General features: G+C 39.4%; 2 protein-coding genes across 2 annotated transcripts in view; one reads left to right on the plus strand and one right to left on the minus strand.

Annotated features, from left to right (window-relative positions):
* The window catches only part of chrm1a (cholinergic receptor, muscarinic 1a), a 22,868-nt gene extending 19,516 nt beyond the window's left edge, over window positions 1–3,352 (minus strand). Inside the window, exons 1-2 of the mRNA XM_046849330.1 lie at window positions 3,340–3,352; window positions 3,096–3,246 (exon numbers count right to left, since the gene is read on the minus strand). The gene's annotated coding sequence lies outside the window, so the exon portion shown is untranslated. The remainder of the gene's footprint in view (window positions 1–3,095; window positions 3,247–3,339) is intronic.
* A 1,477-nt stretch (window positions 3,353–4,829) lies between these two features.
* The window catches only part of psd2 (pleckstrin and Sec7 domain containing 2), a 45,725-nt gene continuing 24,747 nt past the window's right edge, over window positions 4,830–25,807 (plus strand). Inside the window, exons 1-3 of the mRNA XM_046849442.1 lie at window positions 4,830–5,077; window positions 9,936–10,383; window positions 11,879–12,553. Of these exons, the coding sequence (XP_046705398.1) occupies window positions 9,992–10,383; window positions 11,879–12,553 (1,067 nt within the window). The 5' untranslated portion in view covers window positions 4,830–5,077; window positions 9,936–9,991. The remainder of the gene's footprint in view (window positions 5,078–9,935; window positions 10,384–11,878; window positions 12,554–25,807) is intronic.

A 25,807-nucleotide genomic window follows, 5' to 3' on the forward strand; every position in this document is an offset into this window, starting at 1 on the left:
TATCTTAGTGTGGCCAAAGTAGGACACAAAATGAGTCTGATTTTAATAAAATAAAGTACTTATTTTATATACAAGGCCAATCTAAAACTAGCATATCTGTGCAAGTGAGGATACCAGAGAACCAGAAGGAACCCATGCAGACATGGGGCAGACTAAATCTATTTTTGGAGTGAATACACCCTTTTCTTAACACTACAAGACAATAAGTACAAATAAGTAATTATAGCTTGATTTTTCTTGTTGTAACACACATACTAAACCTGGTGAACTGAAGAGTTGAATCAAGTGTTTCTGAGCAGCAAATTCACCAAACTATGCTGGAGTCTGATAATGGATCCTATTGATTATTGATAGAAATCTGGTTTGCATATTGTATGTTGAAGCATACTGTTACTATAATTTTAGCTCGGCACTTTTGTGTAACTATGTTCATTGGATAATAAACAATTTTAGAATGGAATTGTGAATGGGGCTGTTTTCCAAGACGCAAACAAAATAAGTACTGCATTACCATAGATTTACTGTGATACTTATGTTCATGAGTCTTACACAGAGATAGTGATAAAGATGCACACACACACACCCAAACACACACACACACACACACACGCACACAAACTCACACAGAAACCCTCACACCAAACACAAAGGAGCAATTATTTGTCTAAATAAATACTCTGCTACACAGTGGAGTACAGATTCAGACCCTTCGATCAAGTAAAAATAATAAAAGTACAACGTGAAATTTTAGTTACCATAAAATTTACTTTAAAAACAATAACTAAAGCTAAACAAAGCAGCTTTATTTCAAATCTCGCATATGTTAGCTAGCATGACCATGCTGACTATGCAAACTAGCAGAATGCTACCTGTCACTGCATAAACTACATTAATAAATGCAAAGTGTGTATAGCAATAAATGTAAGGTGTGTATGTTGTGGTTTCATTTTAGGATTCATTCTCACATACAATAAAACGTTTACATTTTGGTAGTGATATGATGCCAAAAATTGCATTTTGATAGCAATTTGATGCTAAAAATAGTAATTTGATGCTGAAAAGTCACCATATGGCTTAAATGAATGTAGTGATAAATCTTTAAAAAATGTTAAAGTGTGAATAAAAAACAAATCAGATTAAAAAAAGATTCAAGTGGTGCATTACTACAGATTCAAAACAATTGTAAGCACATTTAGCGGTTGGCTGATGTTTTTTAACTTGGCTATTTTAGTAATACAGGTAGTCCTCTAATTACGATGGAGATACGTTAAGACAACCCCATCATAAGTAAAAAATATCATAAGCCGAAGATGGTGCTATCACTGACAGCCTTTCCTGCTTCATGCTGATTTATAATTTTTTTTTTTCGTCTCTAAACTGATGGCTTTCCTCTTCTTTTTTCTACAAAAAGGAATAGTGAAGTAGGAGGTGCTGGAAAAACACGCTTTTATTTTACCAAAATTGCTGTTTGAAACAGAAAAAAATACACACTGAGACAACTTTACTCCGTCGACCGCTAGCGAGTGTGGGGCATCTCACAGGGCGAGAGATACGCTCATCCCAGCTGCATGTCCAATGTATTGTACATCCTACATCCTACATATGCTGCTGTGCCTGTTGCACAAAATGTTTTATATTTTTACAATTTTGTCGTATCGCTATTGTCATCGTAAGATCAAAAAATCGTAAGTCGAACCACCATAACTCTGGGACCATCTGTACTAAAAATATGACTAGCATACCACTGGAATGGTCAGTACAGGCTAGCCCATTAATAAACATGTTCAGTTATGGTTCCCAGAGTGGTGTTCTGGGATAATGTTTGATGAAAAATATAATATATTTTTTTAGTTGTTATAGTTGTTAGTTTAAGTGCCAGCTCATTTAAAATAGGTTTAATCATAAAATTAAAAAGAGTAAGTGGCTTATAATTAATATCAGCTGGAATCTAATGGGAGTTTCTGATAAATGTGGGTTCAATGTGGAATTGGGAGTAAATGTTTGCGAATAAAAAAAACTGTTTTTATGGAATTTTATGTTGAAATAAAGAAATGTATTAATACAAATATAATAATTATAAAGTGAAGTAAAATGTTAATACAGTAAATAGTATTTTTGGGGTGGCGTCCGTTTATCGTGTTTTTTTTAGTTTATCGTGGGCGTTTTTGGAACGTCACCACCGTGATAAATGGGAGATTACTGTATATAAACAAATCTGTCCTGGGGTTCTGAAGAAACCGTAAACTTTCCACAAGTAAAGTGATGTCTGGTTTCAGAGATTTAGGTTTTTTCACTTCAGAGATTCTTACTTCTCTGAAATGCATGGTCAAGTATACACAAATACAGCGGATAAAATAAGTACAGTCAACCCCGATAATTCACGGTTTGAAACTCGTGGCTCAGAAAATTCAGGGGTTCTCATTTGGAACCTGACTAACAGCAAGTTGCGGATTATCTTAAAATTGGCGGGAATCCACAGCGAGACCGGATGTTCAGGAACGTTAGGAATAACATTTAAAATGATTGTTTTCACTAACAAATTACATATATTTTTTTAAACACATCATTGTATTAAAGTGACTAAAGTAAATGTTTAGATGAATTCACTAAGGTACCATAGGGGCTGCGGGTGCATCCAATATTTGTGGACTTTCGGAACTCGCTCTTAGGGGAACGTAACCCCTGCGAGTTCCGGGGGACCACTGTATTGAACACGTCACCATTTTTCTCAGTAAACGTATTCCTTAAGGTGCTATTGACATTAAACCTTTACCAGATGTTGGTAACAACCCATGCAATCCACACATTAAACCATATGTCTATAAATTAAGTTTTGTGTAATAATGTGAAATGAAACAGGGAAAAAGTATTGAATACATGAAGAAAGAGAGGTAAAAAAAGGCATGGAAAGCCAAGACACCAGCTGAAATCAGTCAGTAATTAGAAAGCAATCCTGCCCCTTGTCAATGTAAATTAATATCAGCTGGTTCAGTCCCAACTAATAGCCTATAAGGTGTCCCATTACCAAGGTGTCACACAAGAAACATTTTATGATGGGTAAAAGCAAATAGATCTCTCAAGACCTCTGCACAAACCTTGTTGTTGCAAAACATACTGATGGCATTGGTTACAGATGCATTTCAAAACTTCTGAATGTTCCACTGAGCACTGTTATGGCCATAATCCGGAAGTGAGAAGAACATTTCACCATAAACCGACCATGCCCAGGTGCTCCTCGCAAAATTTCTGACAAAAGAGTAAAAAGAATATCAGAAGAGTTATCCAAGAGCCAAAAAACACTTGTGGAAAGATTTAGAAAGACCTGTAATTAGCACGTACAATTGTTTAAAAGAAAACGTTCAGCATTTAACCGCCATTACCTGTGTGCACCCTCACCACGCAAGACTCCATTTCTGAAGAAAAAGGCATGTTCAAGCTTGTTTAAAGTTTGCTGCACAACATTTGGACTGGGAAATGGCAGAATACTGGGAGAAAATAGTCTGGTCAGATGAGACCAAAATGTAACACTTTGGATGCCATATTACACACCATGTTTGGAGGACAAATGGCACTGCACATCACCCCAAAAACACCTTACCAACAGTGAAATTTGGAGGTGGGAACATCATGGTGTTGGGCAGTTTTTCAGCATATGATACTGACAAACTTCACATAATTGAAAGAAGGATGAATAAAAAAATTCACTTAGACATTCTTGATCAAAACCTGCTGCCATCTACCAGGTTGATGAAGATGAAATGAGGGTGTACATTTCAGCAACACAATGATCCCCAACACGTAGCCCAGGAAACTCTCAATTGGTTTCAGAAAAAGAAATTAAAGATAATAGAATGGCCTAGCCAATCACCTGACTTCAATCCAACTGAAACTCTATAGAAAAAAACTGAAGATCAGAATTCACAGAAGAGACCCACTGAATCTTCAGGATTTGAAGAATGTTTGTGTGGAAGAATGGGCAAAAATCCCACCTGAAGCCGTCATTACCAACAAAGGCTTTTGTACAAAGTATTAAATAAATTTAATTTAAGCATGTTCAGCATGTTTAATATTTTCTCCCTGTGTCATTTCACATAGAATACATCACTGCAATAAACGTGTGGATATTGATTAAAATGAGTGATTAATTAAATTAAATACTTGCATTGCACACATAAAATTGAATAAAAAAAACTCAATAGTTTACATTTGTTAGAGCTAATTTGGTCAATACAGTTGTGTATATAACTGTGTGTGTGTGTGTGTGTGTGTGTGTGTGTGTGTGTGTAATATTCAATTTTCTTAATTCAATGAGTAGCCACAGTTACACTTTTTACTTTTTTTATACCCCTGGCATGTGTTTTGTAGTTTAATAATAGTGTGAGGCCGAGACTAAACAAACTTGCGGTCCGCCACTTAATATGTTCCTAAGAAAACTCTGATTGTACCTATGTTCCGCACGTAAAAAGGATTTTTGCATTGCATTTGTTACATATACAGAACCGAAAGCCCTGTACCGAAAAATAACGGTACGAATTTGTGTACCGTTAAACCCATATATATATATATATATATATATATATATATATATATATATATATATATATATATATATATATATGTGTGTGTGTGTGTGTGTGTGTGTGTGTGTGTGTGTGTGTGTGTGTGTGTGTGAGTGTGTGTTTGTTTGCAGCAACAGGACATCAGTCGCTTATCAGCTTCCCATGCAGCGCAGTGGATGGCAAGACTGCGAGACACACACACACACACACACACACACACACACACACACACACACACACACACACACACACATATACACACAGATCCCAATCAGCCGATCTCAGTCTTGCTCCTGTGTAGTGTGTGCGCGCGTGCGCGCGCGTGTTGTGTGTTGTAACTGTGCGCGTGGGTGAGCGCTCCGTATTATCCTAGCGCGTCTCTCACACGGAGACAGTTGGGCAGCTCTGGACCGAAGATCTGAGACAGAGAGAGCATCTATCGTGCATCTTACATGGTTGTAGAAGGAATATTCGCTGCAGGAAAAGGAGCCACGTTTCATCTGGTCGCATTTTTGCCGGTGAGCAACAATGATTAGTTCTGGTTAAAGAGAGCTCGCTTTTCTCACAAATGCCAATGTAAAGAAAGGAAGGAGGAATTGTAGTGAATCGTAGTGCATGGGAGCGTTGAATTGCGTTTCAGAATAAATAGATTTGTTGTGTTTTGTATAAGATGCATCTTCAGCTCGTGCTTTATGGTCGCCTATATTACCCTGTGCTATTGCCTATTTGCTTGCACTGGCAGTTTGTTAGACTCCCCTCGTGTATCACTGCGCTGCATCAATATGCAATGCGCTCTCCGGTCGGCTCGGGTCGTTTTCACTCTTGGTAACGGGTAAGAAAGCATTGACTGATTAGGATGGGGGACGAGGCTCCAGGAATAAAAGCCTCTCTCCGGTTCTTTTTTGGAGAGGAATAAAGCGGCGGCCGCAGTGAGAGCCCAGTGTCCCCCAGCCATGCTGTTGTCATGGTTACTGCGCCGGGAGGCTGGGAGAACATGGCTGCGTCTCAGCCGCGGACAACCTGCGCACTGGGAGCGCATTTTACTCCACTGATGCTTGGCGCTGGAGTTCAGTATGCGTTCACTTTCTCTTTCTTACTCTCGCTCACCCACACACACTCTCTCTCTCTCTCTTTCTCACACACAAACACACACACACACACACACACACACAAACATACACACACACACTGATGCTTGCATTGTTCCAGGCAGAGCCCTGAGGTGAGGTGAGCGGGTCTGCACAGGTGCGCAGCAGACACCATTTCTCTGTAATTGTAAGGTAGACTTACTCTATAGTCACAGCTTCCAGCAGACCTCAAATGATCAGTCAAGATCCCTAAACAGTCTTTAGACTAATATCAGGGTCTGAGCGGGTTACACACACACACACACACACACACACACACACACACACACACGAAAAAAAACAGCAGCGCGTATCCTTAAAAGTCCCCATTGTTCAACGTGTATTTTGCGCACCATTGTTGCGTCTCTGTCGGTTAATTCACCGAAATGAAGGCGTGAGACAGACAGCGCAGCGCCAGACGAGACACCGGCCCACCATCAAGCCACTCTCTCTCCCCGCCCCCCACCCCGTGGTTTGACTAAGGGAAAACCTTAACAATAAGATCTTTCCACTGTAATGATTAAGGGGAAGACGCTGAATGTTAGACGACGCCGCTACAACACGAGGTTTGACCTTGAAATCGGCGGAAGTGACAGACACGAGGTGATTTAAGGCCGGGTTCCACGGCCCGGTGATTCCCACTACCTCGTTTGTCTCCAGACATGTCAGAAATGAATCACAAAAATACGAATTGCTCTTTGCATCCTGAAACCACACATGGGGGAAATATACACTGTAAATGTATTTAATAGATGTTGTAAATGATCTAATGCAGACAACCGATATTTGTTCTTAATGTAAACAACTGGCCTTGCGTGTTTGTGCGTGTCTGTGCGTGTCTGGCTGCTGGCATCCTTGACTTTAGACTGAAAGAGGTTAGTGGGTCATGACAGTCTATGAGACTTGAGATTACACGCACTACATACAGAGAAGATGGAGAGGGAGGGTGAGCTGTGCATACGGATTGTGAGCATCCTGAGCATCCCATAGTTCAGCCCACATCTTTTGGTATACACTATCAGATGTCCAGGGAGACTTAGGCTTTAGAGAATTGCCGTTCTTTGGGTCAGATTAGTAAAACTAGGCATTTGCTAAAAGGGGCTTTTGCTTACACTGTCAAACTTCCATTTAGCCAGCAAATTGTTGTGGAAGTGGATAGTCTGGATAACAAACTCACTGATTATGGATTTCTGTGTACTGTATACTGTAGATTATTCCTTTGTCATTGATGGTGAGATGCAGAATGCTGAGTGAGTGTTTCAGCTTTGGAAATTCACCCCAAACTACTTACTTGCTATTGTTGTCACCTTTTTAATTATTTGATCCAGAGTGGTTTTTAAATCAGTCCCTGTTCTTGGACTTTTTTTGCTGCACTTTACGTCGTTATTTGTGTCGTTATATGTCATTACACAGCATTACTATCCCTAACCGTAGCTATTACACAATTAATAAAGAGTCCAAAACAAACATAAGTGCGCAATATTAAGGAGGCTTTGATGAAACCAGGAGTAAAATATGCATCACATGGCACTCTTTCCATTTAATTGTTGCAAAGAAAATGTCCATTTAGAACTCATATACACCTAAACAAGATGTCATATAAGTCTGAGAGTCATAACAGTATGAGATATTTACTGTTTCATGAGTTTGTCATTTCATGCAACTTGGGCGATCCCTGATCACAGGCATATACACAGCTGAAATATACAGCAAATAAATACACATTTATCAACCGTTTAATTATTAGAAATATCATTGGATCTGCTTATTCATGCCAATCAGCTAATCACATGGCAGTAATGCAGCAAATATAAACATACACATAAGGTCAAGTGCTTTGTTTACATCAGAATGTGTAAAAATGTAACCTTAGTGGCCATGGCATGGTCATTTGAGCTGGTTTTTAGAGTATTTCAGAAACCGGTTATCTGGTCATTTTTATGCTCAGCATCCTCTAGAGTTTGCAGGTAAAACAAAAAATATCTAGCGAGCACAAGGTCTAGTGGCAGAAGCACCTTGTTGTGAGACAATTCAGAAGAAAACTGGTATATTGGTTTGCGCTGACAGAAAGTCTATGGTTCCTCAAATAACAACTCTTAAAGACAAAGGAGAGCAGAAAAGCATCTCAAAACACATTACATGTAGAACTTTAAAGCAGACGGCCTGCACCAGCAGAAGACCACATCTGGTTCTGATAAGAAAAAAAACATTGCGTAGTCTTTTTAATGAATCTTCAGCTGTGCAGACTCACTAACAATTTATTGTCTTCTCTTCAGTATAAGGTGCTCATAATGAAGCAATAAAAGTGGATTAACAGCCTTATTAGACTTATATACTCGCAATGATTTTGACAAAGCTGTTGAAATGTAGTCAATCATTAGGATTGTTTGAGAATGTGTACAAAACCTTAGGTTATTATGTTAGTGGGCAGTGTGTGTGTGTGTGTGTGTGTGTGTGTGTGTGTGTGTTTCATTGCTGGTATGTCAACAGTACAGACTGAGCAAGTGTAGTGGGTGGTAAGTTGACAGTAAGTAATTAAAGGTAATACAGTGTTCTGAAGAACATGCTGTTCTGACAGCACAGGCGCTCAAGCTCATACCTATACATTTACATGGAAGCAGGTTCATCATGTGCAATGCTCATAATAAAGGGAAAACCAATTTGAGTCAAATAGGGTAGTGCCACTAGACCACCATGGGGTCCTGACACAGCCTACAGAACCGTTCCCTTTATATAACACAAAATAGCTTTTTCACTCATTTATCCTTTTGTTCTTGTTTAAATGTTGTGCCAGAATACTCATTCAGTCTCTCTTTTTCCTCTCTCAGAGTAATGGATAGTTTGTGTCATTGATCTGAGGGCTGCTTTGTGGTTTGTGTAGAAACGGAAGCTGGATTCTGACTCCATGAACATCTGCCAGTGGCTCAGCACTGGGACCTTTAGTAATGCTCTAAATAACAGGCCTCCATGCTGCGGAAAATTAGCCTGCGTGTGTTTTTGGTGTGTGTGTGTGTGTGTGTGGGCATGCATTTGTGCATTCGATGCCAAAAGTGCATTTGCTATTATATTGGAGGTTGCTTATGAAATATGTTTGTGTGTGTGTGTGTGTGTGTGTGTGTGTGTGTGTGTGTGTGTGTTTGTGTGGGAGAGCCTGGAACAACCACTTAAGCGTAAACCTTAAATGTCATATGAAATCATCTTGTCCGGTGAGACTATGGTGATCCTGTAATATTTACTATGGAAACCAAAAGGGAAGGAGTTACAATACAACAGAGACAACCTGCCAGCTTAGACAAACGCGCCACTTTTGCATCGTGCACTTGATTTCATCTACCCGTCATAAAACTTCAATCATGCCACGTTTGTGCCAACAGAAAGGTATCGCTCAAATTTGAGATTATATTTTATTTCATTGTTAATGCAATGGAAGTTTCCACAAAGGGCCTGGTTTGAACTCGAGCTGCGGTTTTATGACTGCTTGATCGAATTAGGTCTTAGGCTTTAGATATTCTTAAACTGCAGCATGTGCGTCAGAGCTGCAGCTTTCCTTCTTACTCAAACTGCAAGAAAGGGCAGGGAAAGAATATTTTCTGCTTCTCCTTCAACTAATACAAAAGAGTAAAGGATCTTAAACATGAATGGTGTTTACACAGTCTTCTCTCTTCTTCTAACTCATAACAGACTCCTAGTAGTTCTGTTTTGTCAACTAAATCTACTAGTCAAGCATAGTGAGGTTCACACAGTCAAATTTAGTCCCTGATTTGTTTGGCACAGTGACTGTAATTGGCAGACAGAGCACTGAATGCTGTCATCTGATATCATTCTGTATCAACTGTATCATGAACTTACTGTACTTTTGAAGTTTGCCAAATGAAGGTTATGCTCAAGGTTTATTTTTAATTTAATATATAATATATGTGGAGATGAATGGAAAAGATTCAGTACCATGTAAATGAAAATGCTTACATTTTAATTCAGCTACTGTGTGTGATGCATCACATTATACCTACTCTAGTCCATGATTTGATTAGCAGACTTTGTCAAAAATGTCTTAAAACGTTTTAAGAATTCCCAAATCACTTCATACTTTCAACCCCAGTCTATCAATAGGTAAGAATATTTTTGCTGTGAAGCGAATAATCACATATTTTTTGTCCATCATTTAAAAAAAAAGCAATATAAAAAAAGCCATGTTACCTGTATTGCTTACTAGTAACTTTATATTTAAATAATATTTCCCATCTTTCAGCTGTAACCATTGACTCATACCTGGACTGCCAGCTAACCGTAACTAAAGAGGCCACCATGAGCCAGGAGGGGCAGGATGACCCCCTCCGCATAGACACCCCACCTCCAAACACACCGGCAGAGTCACAGCAGGATACAGACAGCCCTGAGATTGTAAGTGTGGAAAAAGAGACAGACGAGATTGGAACTCAAGGGGATGCTGCAGAGAGCAGGGATGCAGTAGCGAGAGAGATATTGTCCGAGGAAGCAAGGCCAAATGAGATAAATAGAGATGCACTGATTAATGGAGCTGATGAAGTTCGAAGAAGAAAAGAGGAAGAGCAGGTCAAAGACGATGCTGGAAAGAACGGGGAGACAGAACATAGCAATGGAGATATTATTGAGAGTGAGGGCTGTGATGAGCCCCTGCCACAGTTAGAGGAATCAGCAAAACCACAGTACACTGTAAGGTTAGTAATCTAATTATTTACAGATTTATTTTGTATATACGTACTGTATATGCAGTAATACAGCTGTGTATATATGTGTGTGTGTGTTTTAAATTATTAATATTGAATTTTCTAAAGACATGTTCTATTTTACTGTTCTACTTATTTCAACATACCTCAACAAATGTCTTTATTTCTTCCACCCTTCATTCATTCATTCCCTCACTTGAAATGTGAAATTGTCAGGATTTTCTCCTTTTAAGAGAATTTCTTGAAACTGGACATAAAATGCAAAAGAACCTATAGCGCTAGACTGACATAAAAACTTTGCAGATGGCAGGAAGTGGCAGCGATTTTGCTCATGTGATTAACAAAATCTGAGTTTTCATACATGCGCACTACAAATCGTGTTTCCGGTACAGACAAACAAACGTGCTTTATATATAGAGTGTGCATGAGAGAGAGAGAGAGAGAGAGAGAGAGAGAGAGCGCATCACTATGAATGCTTTCTGCACAAGGAAGGTATGCTTTCAACCTACTTTTGACTCAGGTGTGTGCATTCTTTAGGGAGTGGATGTTGAGGAAGTAGTTAATCATATAGATGCAATATCATTATAGATACAATGAGTGAAAAGGAATGCAAACCAAATAATGTCAACCAGCAACATCCAGCTAATAAGTACAGGATGCTGTCTTTATTTGCTCTCCAGTTCAGAAAGTTATGCCTCTGGCACTAGTATTTAGCTGTTCTAGGCTAGGAGCCTATGTTTAGTCTAGCCTATGCTTAGGGGTGTGGCTTTGGATGTTGGGTTTAGCAGCTATTTTTTTTTCCCTTAATGAATATATCCCTATTTTCCCTCAATGAATATCTACAATTTCTCTGATGTCCACTTAGATATGTACACACCTGTACAAAAGTGTAGCTTTTCTAAGAGGTCAGACAAAGTGGAACAAAAAATAAATTACCTTTGAATGTCAGCACTGTCCAAACCATCAAACATCAATAAAACAGTACTATGGTTGTGAAGATATTTGGGGGTAGAACAGAATGCAGGTAGCTATTACGTGTGTTTCGGTTAGAGCAAAGCGATGTTGTCAGAGGTGGGCTGTAACACGTGTGAGAGAGGAAGGCGGAAGAAGATATTTTAGGGCTGAGTGGCAGGGGAGCTGTCCTGAATGAGGCTCCTCTCTGTTGGGATTCTGCTGCTCTTGATGCATGAGTGTGACAGTAGCACAGCTAAAGATAGGAGACACACACACACACACACACACACACACACAGACACACACACACACACACACACACACACACACACACACACACACACACACACACACATCCACACCATCCTGCTTCGCCGCTGTTGCCGTGTGACAGCCAGACGTTGCATCGTTTGCATAAGATGCTTTGCAACTCGAATTTTATCTAGCATAGTGGATTTCCAAGAAGGAATTTTAGAAAACGTTGTGGATTAAAATATGCTGATGTGCATGTTGACTGTGTGTATGAATGCAGTTTGCAGAACGGTACCGGAGAGGACAGCGAAGGACAGAAGGAAGAGCAAGACTGTAAAAAAGAGCCGGGGCAGGGGAACCTAGACACATTTAGTTCTACCTTCGAGTTTTCAGTGGAGGAGGCAGAGGTGGAAGGAGAAGATGAACCAGGACAGCTGAACCACGACAGCTTCAGCTCAGCGTTCGAACGCATTGTCGAGCAAGTTGGCGAGTCCACAACAGTCGAGGAAGAGGAGGAGGACGGCGAGGACGAGCGTGACAGGACTAAGGAGAGCCAGGACGGCTTCAGCTCTACATTCGAGCGCATAGTGGAGTCAGAGCTGCTGAGGGGCGGGACCTGCTACAGCAGCCTGGACTCACTGGACGTGCTGTCTCTTACGGACGAGACAGACAGCTGCGTGAGCTTTGAAGCACCGCTCACGCCACTCATCCAGCAGAGGGCATTGGCTGGGCCTGAGCCCCCGGAACTGGAGCTGGAGACTGTGCAGGAGAGTGCTGAGACACAGGAGGAGGAGGGGGATGAAGCCGGATCAGACAGTCCCCTTCACACCTCCATTCCAGGTAGCAGGTCTGAAAACGTGCTGAGCCAGCCAGCGCAGTGGAGCATTCCCAATGGATTCCACAATGATCTGGCAGGGAACATACAAAAGACAGCAATCCTTCCCAGCTCAGTCAGGTAAGTTTGTGGTTGTGTGTGTGTGTGTGTGTGTGTGTGTGTGTGTGTGTGTGTGTGTGTGTGTGTGAGAGCTAATTTAGAGTCCACTTGTGACCATTAATAGGAAATAGGACAGCAGGTAAAGGCCAAACACATCACTTCCTGGTGGCCAGTGAATTGAAGGCAGACACACATTTGCAATTACAATAAGCAAGGTTCTGAATTTCTTCAAATAAGTATTTAAATGCAGAAAATACAGAAAAATCACAAGTCACTCTTTCATCATTTTCTTTCAGTAAACCTTCGCATAACAATGGGACCATATTATCCTACTGTCACCTCCTATGGTATTTACAGTATTGCACAAAAGTACATATATTATTAAATAGATTGTGAATAGTAATGATCGATTCAGTATTTCGGTAAATGCAACATAAATACCAACAATTAAATTCAATTCATTTTTATCTGTATAGCACTTTAAGAAGCTTTTTATAGAAGCTTTACAGTAATGTGGTAAGAAATAATTTATAAGATTGTTCTTTATAAGTGTAAGTTTGTCCCTAATGAGCAAGATGGTGGTGACTGTGGCAAGGTAAAACTCCCTGAGATGGCATAAGGAAGAAACCTTGAGAGGAACCAGATTCAAGAGGGACCTTTCCTCATCTGGGTGGCATCAGATTTCCATTTATTACAGCTAAACGATGTTGAGGTGTGCAGTGACGGTAATCAAATGAAAACTGTGGTCTCAAGTCAGTGTAGCAGATTGTTGACATGTTGAGTGACTGTTGACCAAGAGAGAGAGAGAGAGAGAGAGAGAGAGAGAGAGAGAGAGAGAGAGAAAAGTGAGGTGACAGGGAGAGAAAGATACAAATTATTAAGTATCCTTATTGTTGTATAAAGGACAATGCATGAGAGTGAGGGGAAGACAGCATACAAATATCCCAATTTACCGAACACTCTATCCATGATCCCTCCAGATCTTCTCCTTTACCATAGAAAAACATACCGATAAAAGACTATAATAAATAAATATGTTTTCAGCCTCGACTTGAACACTGAGACTGTTTCTGAGTCCCAAACAATAAGTGAAAGTCTTTTTCCATAACTGTGGGGCTTTACTGTAGTCTTCATTATTTGAAGTTCCAACAAATAGCCTGCACCGTTTGATCTAAATAGGCATTGGGGATCATAATCGTACAGAAGTTCACTCAGATTCTAATGTAAAGAGCTTTATACGTCAGTAGTAGTATTTTATTATCAATGCGAGATTTAATTTGGAGCCAGTGTAGACGGATTAAAACAGGGGTGATGTGGTCATATTTTCTAGATCTAGTAAGCACTTTTGCTGCTGCATTCTAAACTGAAGCTTATTTATGCGCTTACACCCAGGCAGTAAAGCGTTACAGTAGTCTAATCTAGATGTAACAAAAACATTAACTAGTTTTTCTGCATTCTGTAACAACCTCATAGTTCTAATTTTGCAATATTTCTAAGGTGAATGAAGGCTATCCTGCTAACGTTATTAACATGAGCCTCAAATGACAGACTAGGGTCAATAATAACAGGCAAGGTCTTTGACTGCTGTACACATTGAGATGGAAAGACCATCCAGAGATGCTATGTAATCGGCAACTACTTCTAGCTGAATGTGCTCCTAGTAAAAGTACTTCCATCTTATCAGAGTTGAGCAGAAGGCCATTTTTATTTTCAGTTAAATACCACAGAAGCCTTTTCTTACTATTCCTGTAAATATGATGGCGCTTGTTTAGCTATTAAAGATCATTATTGATCATCAAAGAGTTAGAGATGTTTGTGGTTGAAATAATCGCACATCAAGTTTCTCCAGAAGCTGACATAAACGATAAAATTATTCAGAAGTATATTTAGAGGGCTAAAAAAGTTAGCATTAAAATATGCTAATGTTTTCTGTATTTATACATAAATATATTTTCTGTTTTTATAAAAAAAAAGAAATTCCAATTTTTTCATGCTTTAGTCATTGGCTGGCAAATTGTTGTTGGACAGAGTGTTGGAACAGAGCCCTATCTTAACCAGTTGTTCCCATTAAATAGTGTTAATTGTTATAATGTCCTCATTCACAGCTTCATATATTGTGGGCCTAGCAAGCACACTGCCCAAGTTAGCTCCCTTTAGTTAATATTGCAGCTAGTAGTCAAAGATTACAACAAGTTTAAATAGAAGCCAACATGGACAGAAACCACAATTCCCCTTCCCCATAGGTAACGAAGATGAACAGAAGACGGCATAGTTAAAATTCAAAAGTTTGGAGGAAAGCACTAACTGGCCATCCCATACGTGAGTTCACAGATGGAAAAGATGACTAGAGCAATTCACCATTTTGACATTCAGTTACCACATACATATAAATAAAATCTTGTTCTTGTATCTATATACAGTTGCGCTTTTACAACTCCATTGCCACTTACCAAAGTAATTATTTAGATGTCACATTTTTGGTTACAGTGGTTTCATTTACTCTTATTTATCTGAACATGCCTAGAATAAACAAAAATCAGAACATGTAATAATAGAAAGAATAGAAGTATATCTATGTGCTCGAACATCCTGGTTTCATGTTGACACTTTAACTGTTACAGGATTGCTGACATTTGTCCAACTCTGGCCAGTAGATGGCATGCAGAGTCCAGTTACAGACCAGGGCCATTTTATTTGCTGACCAAAGTGGGGAATTAGCTGGCTTTGATTAAGCTATTCATACAGATATACCCATGCAACTTTCCTCAGACACCCAGAGCTTTGTATAACAATTACTCTCCCAGAATGGATAGAACATATGGTAGATATTTTCACTTTAGGAAATCCAACGGCACTAGAATACATATTGTAGTCCAACATTAGTGGACTTAATGTTCTCTCCTGCTGCTCTGGATCTGCTGAGTTTGGAATGGAGGATTGAGCTTGCTTTTCTCTGCCTGATTTTGACTAGGAGCCAGAAAGAAGGAGTGGAAAGAATTTTGACTGCAAAGGGAGAGAGAGCTGCTAAAGCCAGGGCCCTGTGCTTCAGTAGATATGTTTCTCGAAAAGATTTTCTTGTCAAGCATCTGTCTTGGTTTCTCAAGGGGACTCCCTGCTTTTCTCTCTCTCTCTCTCTCTCTCTCTCTCTCTCTCTCTCTCTCTCTCTCTCTCTCTCTTTCTCTCTGTCTCTCGCTTTCTTTACATCTTCTTTTTCCTTTTCTCCCATCGTCCGTCTGGAATGCTAAGCAGCAGATGTTGCTGTTTATTCTTTCCCCCCTCTTTTTAAACGACTAGCAGCTTCCTGTCCCCTAAGTGCGGGCTGAATGAGGCATTGTTTTTGAAAACGTGACATCATCGCCTTTGGCTTTCCTCTTGCATGGCGGGAGTCCTGCTCTAAATTTCACTCACATTGTTTGGCCCAAACTGCTGCAAGCCTCATCAGCGCATTAACCTTCATTGCTTCATTACTCTACTAGAGTTCATATAGATCACTTCTCACAGACTGCCGGGGGCTAACACTTTCTTAATGTTCTATCTGTTTAAATTTGAGATGGACATATGGAAGTACTTTAGATTTTTTTTATATATACAGTGAGGAAAATAAGTATTTGAACACCCTGCTATTTTGCAAGTTCTCCCACTTAGAAATCATGAAGGGGTCTGAAATTGTCATCGTAGGTGCATGTGAGAGTCATAATCTAAAAAGAAAAAATCCAGAAATCACAATGTATGATTTTTTTACTATTTATTTGTATGATACAGCTGCAAATAAGTATTTGAACACCTGAGAAAGTCAATGTTAATATTTGGTACAGTAGCCTTTGTTTGCAATTACAGAGGTCAAATGTTTCCTGTAGTTTTTCACCAGGTTTGCACACACTGCAGGAGGGATTTTGGCCCACTCCTCCACACAGATCTTCTCTAGATCAGTCAGGTTTCTGGCCTGACGATGAGAAACACGGAGTTTGAGCTCCCTCCAAAGATTCTCTATTGGGTTTAGGTCTGGAGACTGGCTAGGCCACACCAGAACCTTGATATGCTTCTTACAGAGCCACTCCTTGGTTATCGTGGCTGTGTGCTTCGGGTCATTGTCATGTTGGAAGACCCAGCCTCGACCCATCTTCAATGCTCTAACTGAGGGAAGGAGGTTGTTCCCCAAAATCTCGCAATACATGGCCCCGGTCATCCTCTCCTTAATACAGTGCAGTTGCCCTGACCCATGTGCAGAAAAACACCCCCCAAAGCTTGATGCTACCACCCCCATGCTTTACAGTAGGGATGGTGTTCTTGGGATGTTGTTCTACTCGTCATTCTTCTTCCTCCAAACACGTTTAGTGGAATTATGACCCAAAAGTTCTATTTTGGTCTCATCTGACCACATGACTTTCTCCCATTACTCCTCTGAATCATCCAAATGGTCATTGGCAAACTTAAGACGTGCCTGGACATGTGCTGGTATAAGCAGGGGAACCTTCCGTGCCATGCATGATTTCAAACCATGACGTCTTAGTGTATTACCAAAAGTAACCTTGGAAACGGTGGTCCCAGCTCTTTTCAGGTCATTGACCAGCTCCTCCCGTGTAGTTCTGGGCTGATTTCTCACCTTCCTTAGGATCATTGAGACCCCACGAGGTGAGATCTTGCATGGAGCCCCAGTCTGAGGGAGATTGACAGTCATTTTTAGCTTCTTCTATTTTCTAATGATTGCTCCAGCAGTGGACCTTTTTTCACCAAGCTGCTTGGCAATTTCCCCGTAGCCCTTTCCAGCCTTGTGGAGGTATACAATTTTGTCTCTAGTGTCTTTGGACAGCTCTTTGGTCTTGGCCATGTTAGTAGTTGGATTCTTACTAATTGTATGGGGTGGACAGGTGTCTTTATGCAGCTAACGACCTCAAACAGGTGCATCTAATTTAGGATAATAAATGTAGTGGAGGTTGACATTTTAAAGGCAGACTAACAGTTCTTTGAGGGTCAGAATTCTAGCTGATAGACAGGTGTTTAAATACTTATTTGCAGCTGTATCATACAAATAAATAGTTTAAAAATCATATATTGTGATTTCTGGATTTTTTTTTTTTTAGATTATGTCTCTCACAGTGGACATGCACCTACGATGACAATTTCAGACCCCTCCATGATTTCTAAGTGGGAGAACTTGCAAAATAGCAGGGTGTTCAAATACTTATTTTCCTCACTGTATATACATGAGCTAACAATCAGCAGTTCTTTTTTGCATTAGTGTTAAGTTGTTCTGTTTCTAAAGGCTTGTCTGTAACACATGACTTCAATAGAAAAAAAAAAAACGGTTTTCCAATGCTGCTGGGCATCTAGGGACTGTAGCTTCTTTCATTTCTTTTTGTAAAAGCTAAGCTCTATTATGTATTCATTTCGGTTGTGTAAGTCATTTGCCTAGTCCTTCAGTGTAAAATAAAAAAGCCAAACAAACAAAATGAAAAGAATTAAGAAACATTTGAAGGCCACTTGCTTTAAGCTCAGACCAGATTTACTAAATGTATGTTATTCAGATACTAAAAGGTATTGTTTGTTGGATAAATATATTTTTTATATTAATAGTTTCTTATCTGTGATTTACAGTATCTAATAAACGTGATTACACCCCTCACATTTCAGCAACCGTTTTTTTCATCTTAATCCTTCTCGCATGGAATTCACCAGAGCTGCACAGGTTGTTGCTGGGTTCCTGCATTATAACATCACGGAGCTGCTGTTTGTTACTTCTGCTTGAGGATGTCCCACAGGTGCTCAATATGGTTCTAGAGACATTGCCACACAATCACCTTCACCTTCAGCTTCCTCAGCAAGGCAGTTGTCATCTTGGTGGTATATTTGAGTTCATTTTTATGGTAAAAACTGCCATTGGCCCAGTTTCTGAAGGGAGGGCATAATGTTCTGCTTCTAAATGTCACAGTACATGTTGTAATCCATGTTTCTCTCAATGAACCAAGCTTTTGAGTACCAGCAGCACTCATGTCGTCCGAGACCACGATGCTACCACCACCATGCTTGACAATACACAATTTTCTTGGTACTCCTCACCAGGGCGTTACCACATATGCTGGACACCATCCGAGCCAAACAAGTTTATCTTAGTCTCATCAGACCACAGGACATGGTTCCAGTAACTCATGCTCCTGGACAGGTTGTCTTCAGCAAAACTGTTTATGGGCTTTCTTGTAAGCCTAAAGAGGCTTTCTTCTGGAACGACGGCCATGCAAACCGACTTGATGCAGTGTGCCACTGACAAGCGGACCTTTCACTTCTGTAACCTCTGAAGCAATGCTGGCTGCACTTAAAGCCAGCATCTGCACTTGTTGCATAGCACGGGGACTCAGCTTCGACCCTTGCGAGGTCTGTTCTGAGTAGAATCTGTCTGGGAAAACCTCTGTATGACCCTGGCCACTGTATTGTAACTCGGTTTCAGGGTGTTATCTTCTTATAGCCTACGCATTTTTTCTAGCAACAATTCTAAATTCTCAAAACTCAGAGAGTTATTTGCCATGAGGTGCCATGTTGAACATTCAGTGGTTAGTATGAGAGAATTGTTCCCAAAGTAAAACATTTTAGCTGCTCTAATACAAGATACACAAGTTTGTATGGTCCTGTCCAGCAGACATGATGAATAGGACGTATGGCTTTGCATGGTTACATGACGCACAGCTGTTATCACTTAGGGTGTACTCACTTTTGTTGCCAGAAATTTTGCCACTAATAGCTGTATGTTGAGTTATTTTCAGAGGACAGTAAATCTATACTGCTATACAAGCTGCACATTAACTACTCTAAAATATATCCATATATACTGAAATGTCAGGGCATACTAACTTTTGTGAGATACTGTACCTTCCTATATTTACATATACATACATTTATATATACATCATGGTAAAGTACAAATTTAAAAGCATTTTTACTTTCATTAACACCTTTTATCCAAGTTCATTACAGCAGATATAGATTTTCTATAATTCAAGTTAACGACTATAACCACTGTTACTAATAAGCACTGTAAGTTAATAGTAACGAATAAAATCTATACAGCTTTTTGAGGGATCTGGATTAATATAAATTTAAATATGAAATTCAATACTCAAAGAAAATATTTATAGGAATCTATAATTAATTTATATATTTGCTATATTAGATCCACACTAGAACCTGATGTGCAGTTTCTATTTCTCCTCTGCATACTGCAGCTTGATGTATATTTTAGTGATCTGAGACTTACTTCAAAGAGAATTTGAGCAAGAATCCTAAGATAGCTGTTAATTTGATAGTCTGTCTGTTTCCTAAATTAAAGTTTATGAACATAGACTGTGTATCTTTATTTCTTCTTTAGGTTTCACAGTGTTTGTGTGTGAGCAAGTTTTCATATCGTAGTGAGGATTAAATGTCCTTGTAGATATCTACCAAGCTTGACTGTGCCATAGATGGACTCAGTCTTTTTAAATGTGTCTTTTTACATATATGTTTATTCAAATAACTAAAGCTACAGTTCCTGTCAAAATTTTGGAAACACCAAAATCATTAATGAGAAAAATATGCATGTTGCTTTCGTTTATATACAACAAACTAGGTAGTTTGTACATTAACAGTCTGAGAATTTACTTTGACTAAACAAATATATAAATGTACAAATGTTAAACTTTATTTTCATTGAAAAATCCTCCCTTTGCGTGAATAACAGCTTTATACAGTTTTGGAATCAAGACAGTTCGTTTCTTCAAACATTCAGCTGAAATATGGCACTGAAACTTGGTGTTCTTTGCTAGATGGATATTTCTTTCTGACCTTGCGATATACTTTATACCAGAGCAATTCATCAAGATTTACGTGTGTCAATACTCCAGCTGACTGTTTGTCTTTAAATAATGCTTACAGAGCTTGGTGGTATACGTTGAGTCATTGTCTTGTTGTATAGTAAAGCCAGTTCCAATGAGCTGCAGTACAGATAAATTCACTGTCACTGATTTATAGTATTGTAGCCATGTTGGTTCAGTTTTCCTTTCACCTGGAATATGTATCAAACCTTCCCTGCTAAAAAAAAAACCCAAACCATTAAACTTTCACTAAATGTTTGACTGTGGCTGTGAGGCAGTCTGCTAACATCTTCTCTCATGTTCTCTGTCTTACATAAGTTCTACATAAGTCAGATTTGGTGTCATCTGACCACAGAACATTCTTCTACTCATTTACTGCTCAGTTTCTGTGTGTTTTTGCCTTTGTTGCACATAAACAGAAGGAATATGCATATGTCTCAGAAATGATAAAAGTACTATGGGTTTCCAAAACTTTAAATCATTTATTTATTGCAAAACCTACAGCTTTTATTTAAGAGAAAATGCACTAAAAGTTTTCCGTTAGACCTAGCTGTATAGGCTTAACATTAATTAGCTGCATAAATAAGGATGTAAGTGGAAGATTTTCACAAGGACGGTAAGACAAATGTGTATGTTTGTTTGTAGGATGGGGTGTGTGTTTGGTGATAGCAGTGATTACTGATTAAGGGCTTAATTCACACAAACACACACCCTCCTGTGATCTAGGGATCAATCTGTTCATTTTGAAAGGCTTGAAAAGCTCTCATTATGCTTCATTACCCTTGAATTGAAATTGACTCCTGAGTTTACATTCGATGACTGTGTAAAACTTAGAGCAGCTCACACACTTTGGACAGTGTTCAAAGCGGGCCCTCAGCCAGGTTTTTCGTGGCTTTTCTTGTTTTATGTGACAGCATTCCAAACACCCATCTCTTTCCTCTTTCTCACTTCACTTTTTTTCTGTCATTCTCCTTCCTTCTTTTCTATAGATTTTTCTTTCTTTTCTATAGCTTTCCCCCTTGTCTTCTTGCATCTCCTTCACTGCTGTCTCTTCTGTGCATATGACAGTCACTGTCGCTCTATAATTTTTATGCTCTCAGGGTGGTCTTTTGTGCCATGCATACGCAATGAGACACACACATGCGCTAACACACCCATATTGTCTTTCCCTTTACCTTAGGCAGACATGTATATGCACAGACATACACATTTATAATTTACAATCAACTTCAAAGCCTTTTGAGTTAAAAAATAAAAAACAAAGATGCCACCTCCAATCATATAGAAACAATTTAGGGAAAGACACACGAAAACACTCCTAAAATAATACTTGTCTGAAGCACTTTTTGCTTATAATGCAGCACTTGAAAGTGCCTGAAAGTCTTCTGACTTTTCTTGATTTATTTCACTCTTTCCAAAAAACTTACCAGAGCTTTCAAAATGTTAGAGGATCCCTGTGCACAGCCTTTTTCAAGTAGTTCCACAGGTTTTTTTAATATGATTTTGATCTAAGCTTTGCCTTAACATTCTAAACTTCTTTATTGACTTGCTGGAAACTAATATTTTTATGTTTAGGTTTGTAAGGGTTGCAGTCTTTGTGCCACCGTTAAATTCTTTAGTACTTGGAACTGTCCATAATTCCCTTCATCCTGATGAGGGCTATAGTTCCAGCTGAAAAGAAGTTGTCCCATATAACACTGCCACCACAATGGGTATGGTGTTCATTGTGTGATTAGCTACTAGAGCTTAAAACATGTGCCAAATCAAATATGGGGATCACAAACCTAAATGTCATGCCAGATTGGTCGAGGTCCTGATTGCAATGACCACAACAGATATTGTTAGCCAAAAGGGTACCAGTGGAACTTGGGCTACTGTTGTCCAAAGGAGGAGAAGGAGAAGGGGAAGATGTCTACAGAGACAGCAGAGAGAGGAGAAGTGAAGGAGAGTGGAGGTTAAGGCTGGTACTTTTAATGTTGGTACTATGACTGGTAAAGGGAGAGAGTTAACTGATATTATGGAGCAGAGAAAGGTGGACATGTTGTGTGTTCAGGAGACAAAAAGCGGAAAGGGAGTAAGGCCAGGAACACTGAAGGTGAGTTTAAACTATTCTTTCTTTGTGTGGATGGAAGGAGAAATTGTGCAGGGGTGATCCTGAAGGAAAAGCACCGTAAGGTATAGTGGAGGTGAAGAGAGTTTCTGATGAACGTAAAGCTGGAAGTTGAAGGGGTGATGATAAATATCATCAGTGCTTGTGCTCCACAAGTGGGTTGTGAGATGGAGGAGAAGGAAAAATTCTGGAGTGAGTTAGATGAAGTGGTGGAGAGTGAACCTAGGAATGAAAGATTGGTGATTGGGGAAGACTTTAATGGGCATGTTGGTTAAGAGAACAGTGGTGATGAGGAGGTAATGGGTAGGTATGAGGAAGCAGAGGAAGGTGCATGAGCAGAGGAAGGTGCACAAAAGTGGACTGTATTTCATGCAGGAGATGCAACCTGAAAGAGATTGGAGACTGTAAGGTGTTGGCAGGGGACAGTGTAGCTAAACAGCATCGATTGGTGGTCTGTAGAGAGATGAGTAGAAAAAAGTAGGCAGGAGTACAAGGAGATGCGGCAGCAGGTGAGGAGGATGTGGCAAAAGCAAAGGAAAAGGCATATGAGGAGCTGTTTGAGAAGTTGGACACTAAAAAAGAAGCTGGGTAGGATGTGCTGCAAGAGCAATAAAGGATGTAGATGGCTAGTGTGTTGACTTGTGGGGAGAGTGTGTTGAGAAGGTGGAGGAAGTATTTTGAGCAGCTGATGAATGAGGAAAATGAGAGAGAAATAAAGAAAGAGAGAGAGAGAGAGAGAGAGAAGGAAAAGAGAGAGAAGGGTGGAAGCAGGAAGTGGATAGGATTATTAAGGAGTAAGTGAGAGCAGCTATTAAGAGGATAAAGAGTGGAAAGTCAGTTGGACCAGATGACATACCAGTAGAAGCATGGAGATGTTTAGGAGAGATGACAGGAAGTCAGGTGTGGCAGAGAAGTAAATGAGGGCGGTGCAGGACATGTATGAGGACAGTGTGACAGCAGTGAAGTGTGCAGTAGGAACGACAGACTGTTTGGAGTGGGTGAAGAAGAGTGGCAGGAGTAATTTGTGATGAAAGAATATCTGCAAGAGTGAACTGGAAAGTTTATAGGACTGTGGTGAGACCTGCTTTGTTGTATGGTTTAGAGACAGTGGCATTGACTAAAAGACAGGAGGTGGAGATGGAGGTAGCAGAGTTGAAGGCTGGAAATTTTCATTGGGAGTGACCACGATGGACAGGATTAGAAATGAGTTTATTAGAGGCTTGTAGGATGTTTTGGAGACAAAGTGAGAGAGGTGTGATTGAGATGGTGATGATGTGCAGAGGAGGGTAAGTCGGTAGAAGAATGCTGAAGATGGAGTCGCCAGGAAGGAGGAAAAGAGGAAGGCCAAAGAGGAGGTTTATGGATGTAGTAAGGGAAGACATGCAGGTGGGTCATTTGAAAGAGGCAGATGTAGAGGACAGAGTAGTATGGAGACAAATGATCTGCTGTGGTGACACCCAACAAAAGAAGAAGATGCCTTTAAGAATTTTGGCCAAAGATTCTACCTTTTTCAGCAGACACATTTTGCCACATACTCCCTTTTTTTATGTGTATTCTTAAATTTTATTGTCTTATCATTTTGTTAGTTCTTGCAAATGTCACTGTGACACCCCCATTGCTAATGTCCTTCATAGTTTTCCATGGTACATGTAAGCTTTTGAATTTTTGGAAATTCTTGGTCCTCCTTTCCTGATCAATATCTTTCAACAGTCAGATCCTGTAAATGCTTTGTGAGCTGTATAACATACAAACTGCATAAATTGCATATCTTTTTAAGGGACTAAACAGAATCACCTAATTGCTGATTTACATTTGAACCTGAATTTGAATGTGATGGGTTAATTCTGAGCACTGGCACATTCCCCATTATAAAAGGGTTTGCACACAAATTACAAACACTACACATTATTCAATGTTACTACTGTACACCCAGTGTTTAAAATGTCTTTTTTGGATAAATAAATGTCTGGTAAATTATCTCAAATAAATACATAAGACGTTTCTCTAAGAAAAGAACGCTGTATAAGGGTTCTCTGAAAATTGAGAGCTACTTATAACATTTTTATAAATACAGACTTGAGAGAGTATATATATATACAGCTTCCAAAACACATAATTATTAGTACACCCTCCTCCCCAATCCACCTACGTAGCCAAAGGGGAAATAGAGCCACATTAAAACACTTTTATTTAATTAATTATTCATACATATAAAGTAATCTGTTATTATAATAACATAAATGTGTAATTATATTTTAAATGAGCCAATCGCTTAACTCCAGTATTGATCTATTACCCATAGACTTTATTCAGCATCAGATCTGATGTCTAATCTAAACCAGGTAAAGGTGAAATGGCAGTGGGAGACATAAAGAACAGATCCTCCAGCAGAGGATTGTGGAATTTTGCATTGTAAAATATGCATGATGTACACTCTGAACATAATTACATACAGTATATGCATGTATGTATATGTGAAAAGATGAATTGCTGTCACTGTCACTGTCTTTGTTCCCTGCTGTTAAATCCCCCTCAGTTTTTCAGTACTTCACAGTCTGTGTGCTGAGTTTTGGCTCAGGCTAATAATAGCATCATTCCGTCTGTGTCAGACGCATCATTACAGCACTGCAGAGTGAAACAGCGCTCGAGACCCAGGCATCTCACACTGCATGTTTTATTTTGGAGGGTGATGAAAGCCACTGAAAACATTGGAACTGTTGCAGTTTAACAGGACAGCTTTGCCTTTTTTAAGGCTGTGAGATTGTTAATTAAAAGGATGACATGTCTGATGCTGATGAAGGAAAAAAATACTCAATGCGGTAACTGCTGACGATGACGACAACAAGATAATGATGATGATGATGATGACGATGAGCAAAGTTAGCATAGCTTAATAATGAGCACAGCTAAAAAAGATCTGTCATCTGAAAGCACGAGTGTGAGTGGAAGAGAAATTAGAAATAGACATTTGTCTTCATAGTTCTTCAGAATGCAGATTTTTTTTCTCAGAGCAGCCTAACAGTGGGAGATCAAAACTGCCAAAGATGGAGATCAGGCGAAACAGAGAATCAGCAGGGGGAGCTCATCATATTCTCTCTGGCTCTGTGAATAATGAGTTTTTTAAATCTAGAAAATCTAGTTTCTACAGAATCGAAATATTAATATTAAGATATTAATATATTAGTTATGACTGGATTTTACCTTTTAACTCTAACTTTTGAACCTTTAACATCTAATTCAAGGGAGAAAGAAAAAAATGCCTGATGGTATTGTTGCTATAACCCCATGTTTTGAAGGCTTTTTGGAATTAAATGTAACTCTAAACAG

The sequence above is a fragment of the Silurus meridionalis genome, chromosome 5 (assembly GCF_014805685.1).
Source record: "Silurus meridionalis isolate SWU-2019-XX chromosome 5, ASM1480568v1, whole genome shotgun sequence".
Lineage (NCBI taxonomy): Eukaryota > Metazoa > Chordata > Actinopteri > Siluriformes > Siluridae > Silurus > Silurus meridionalis.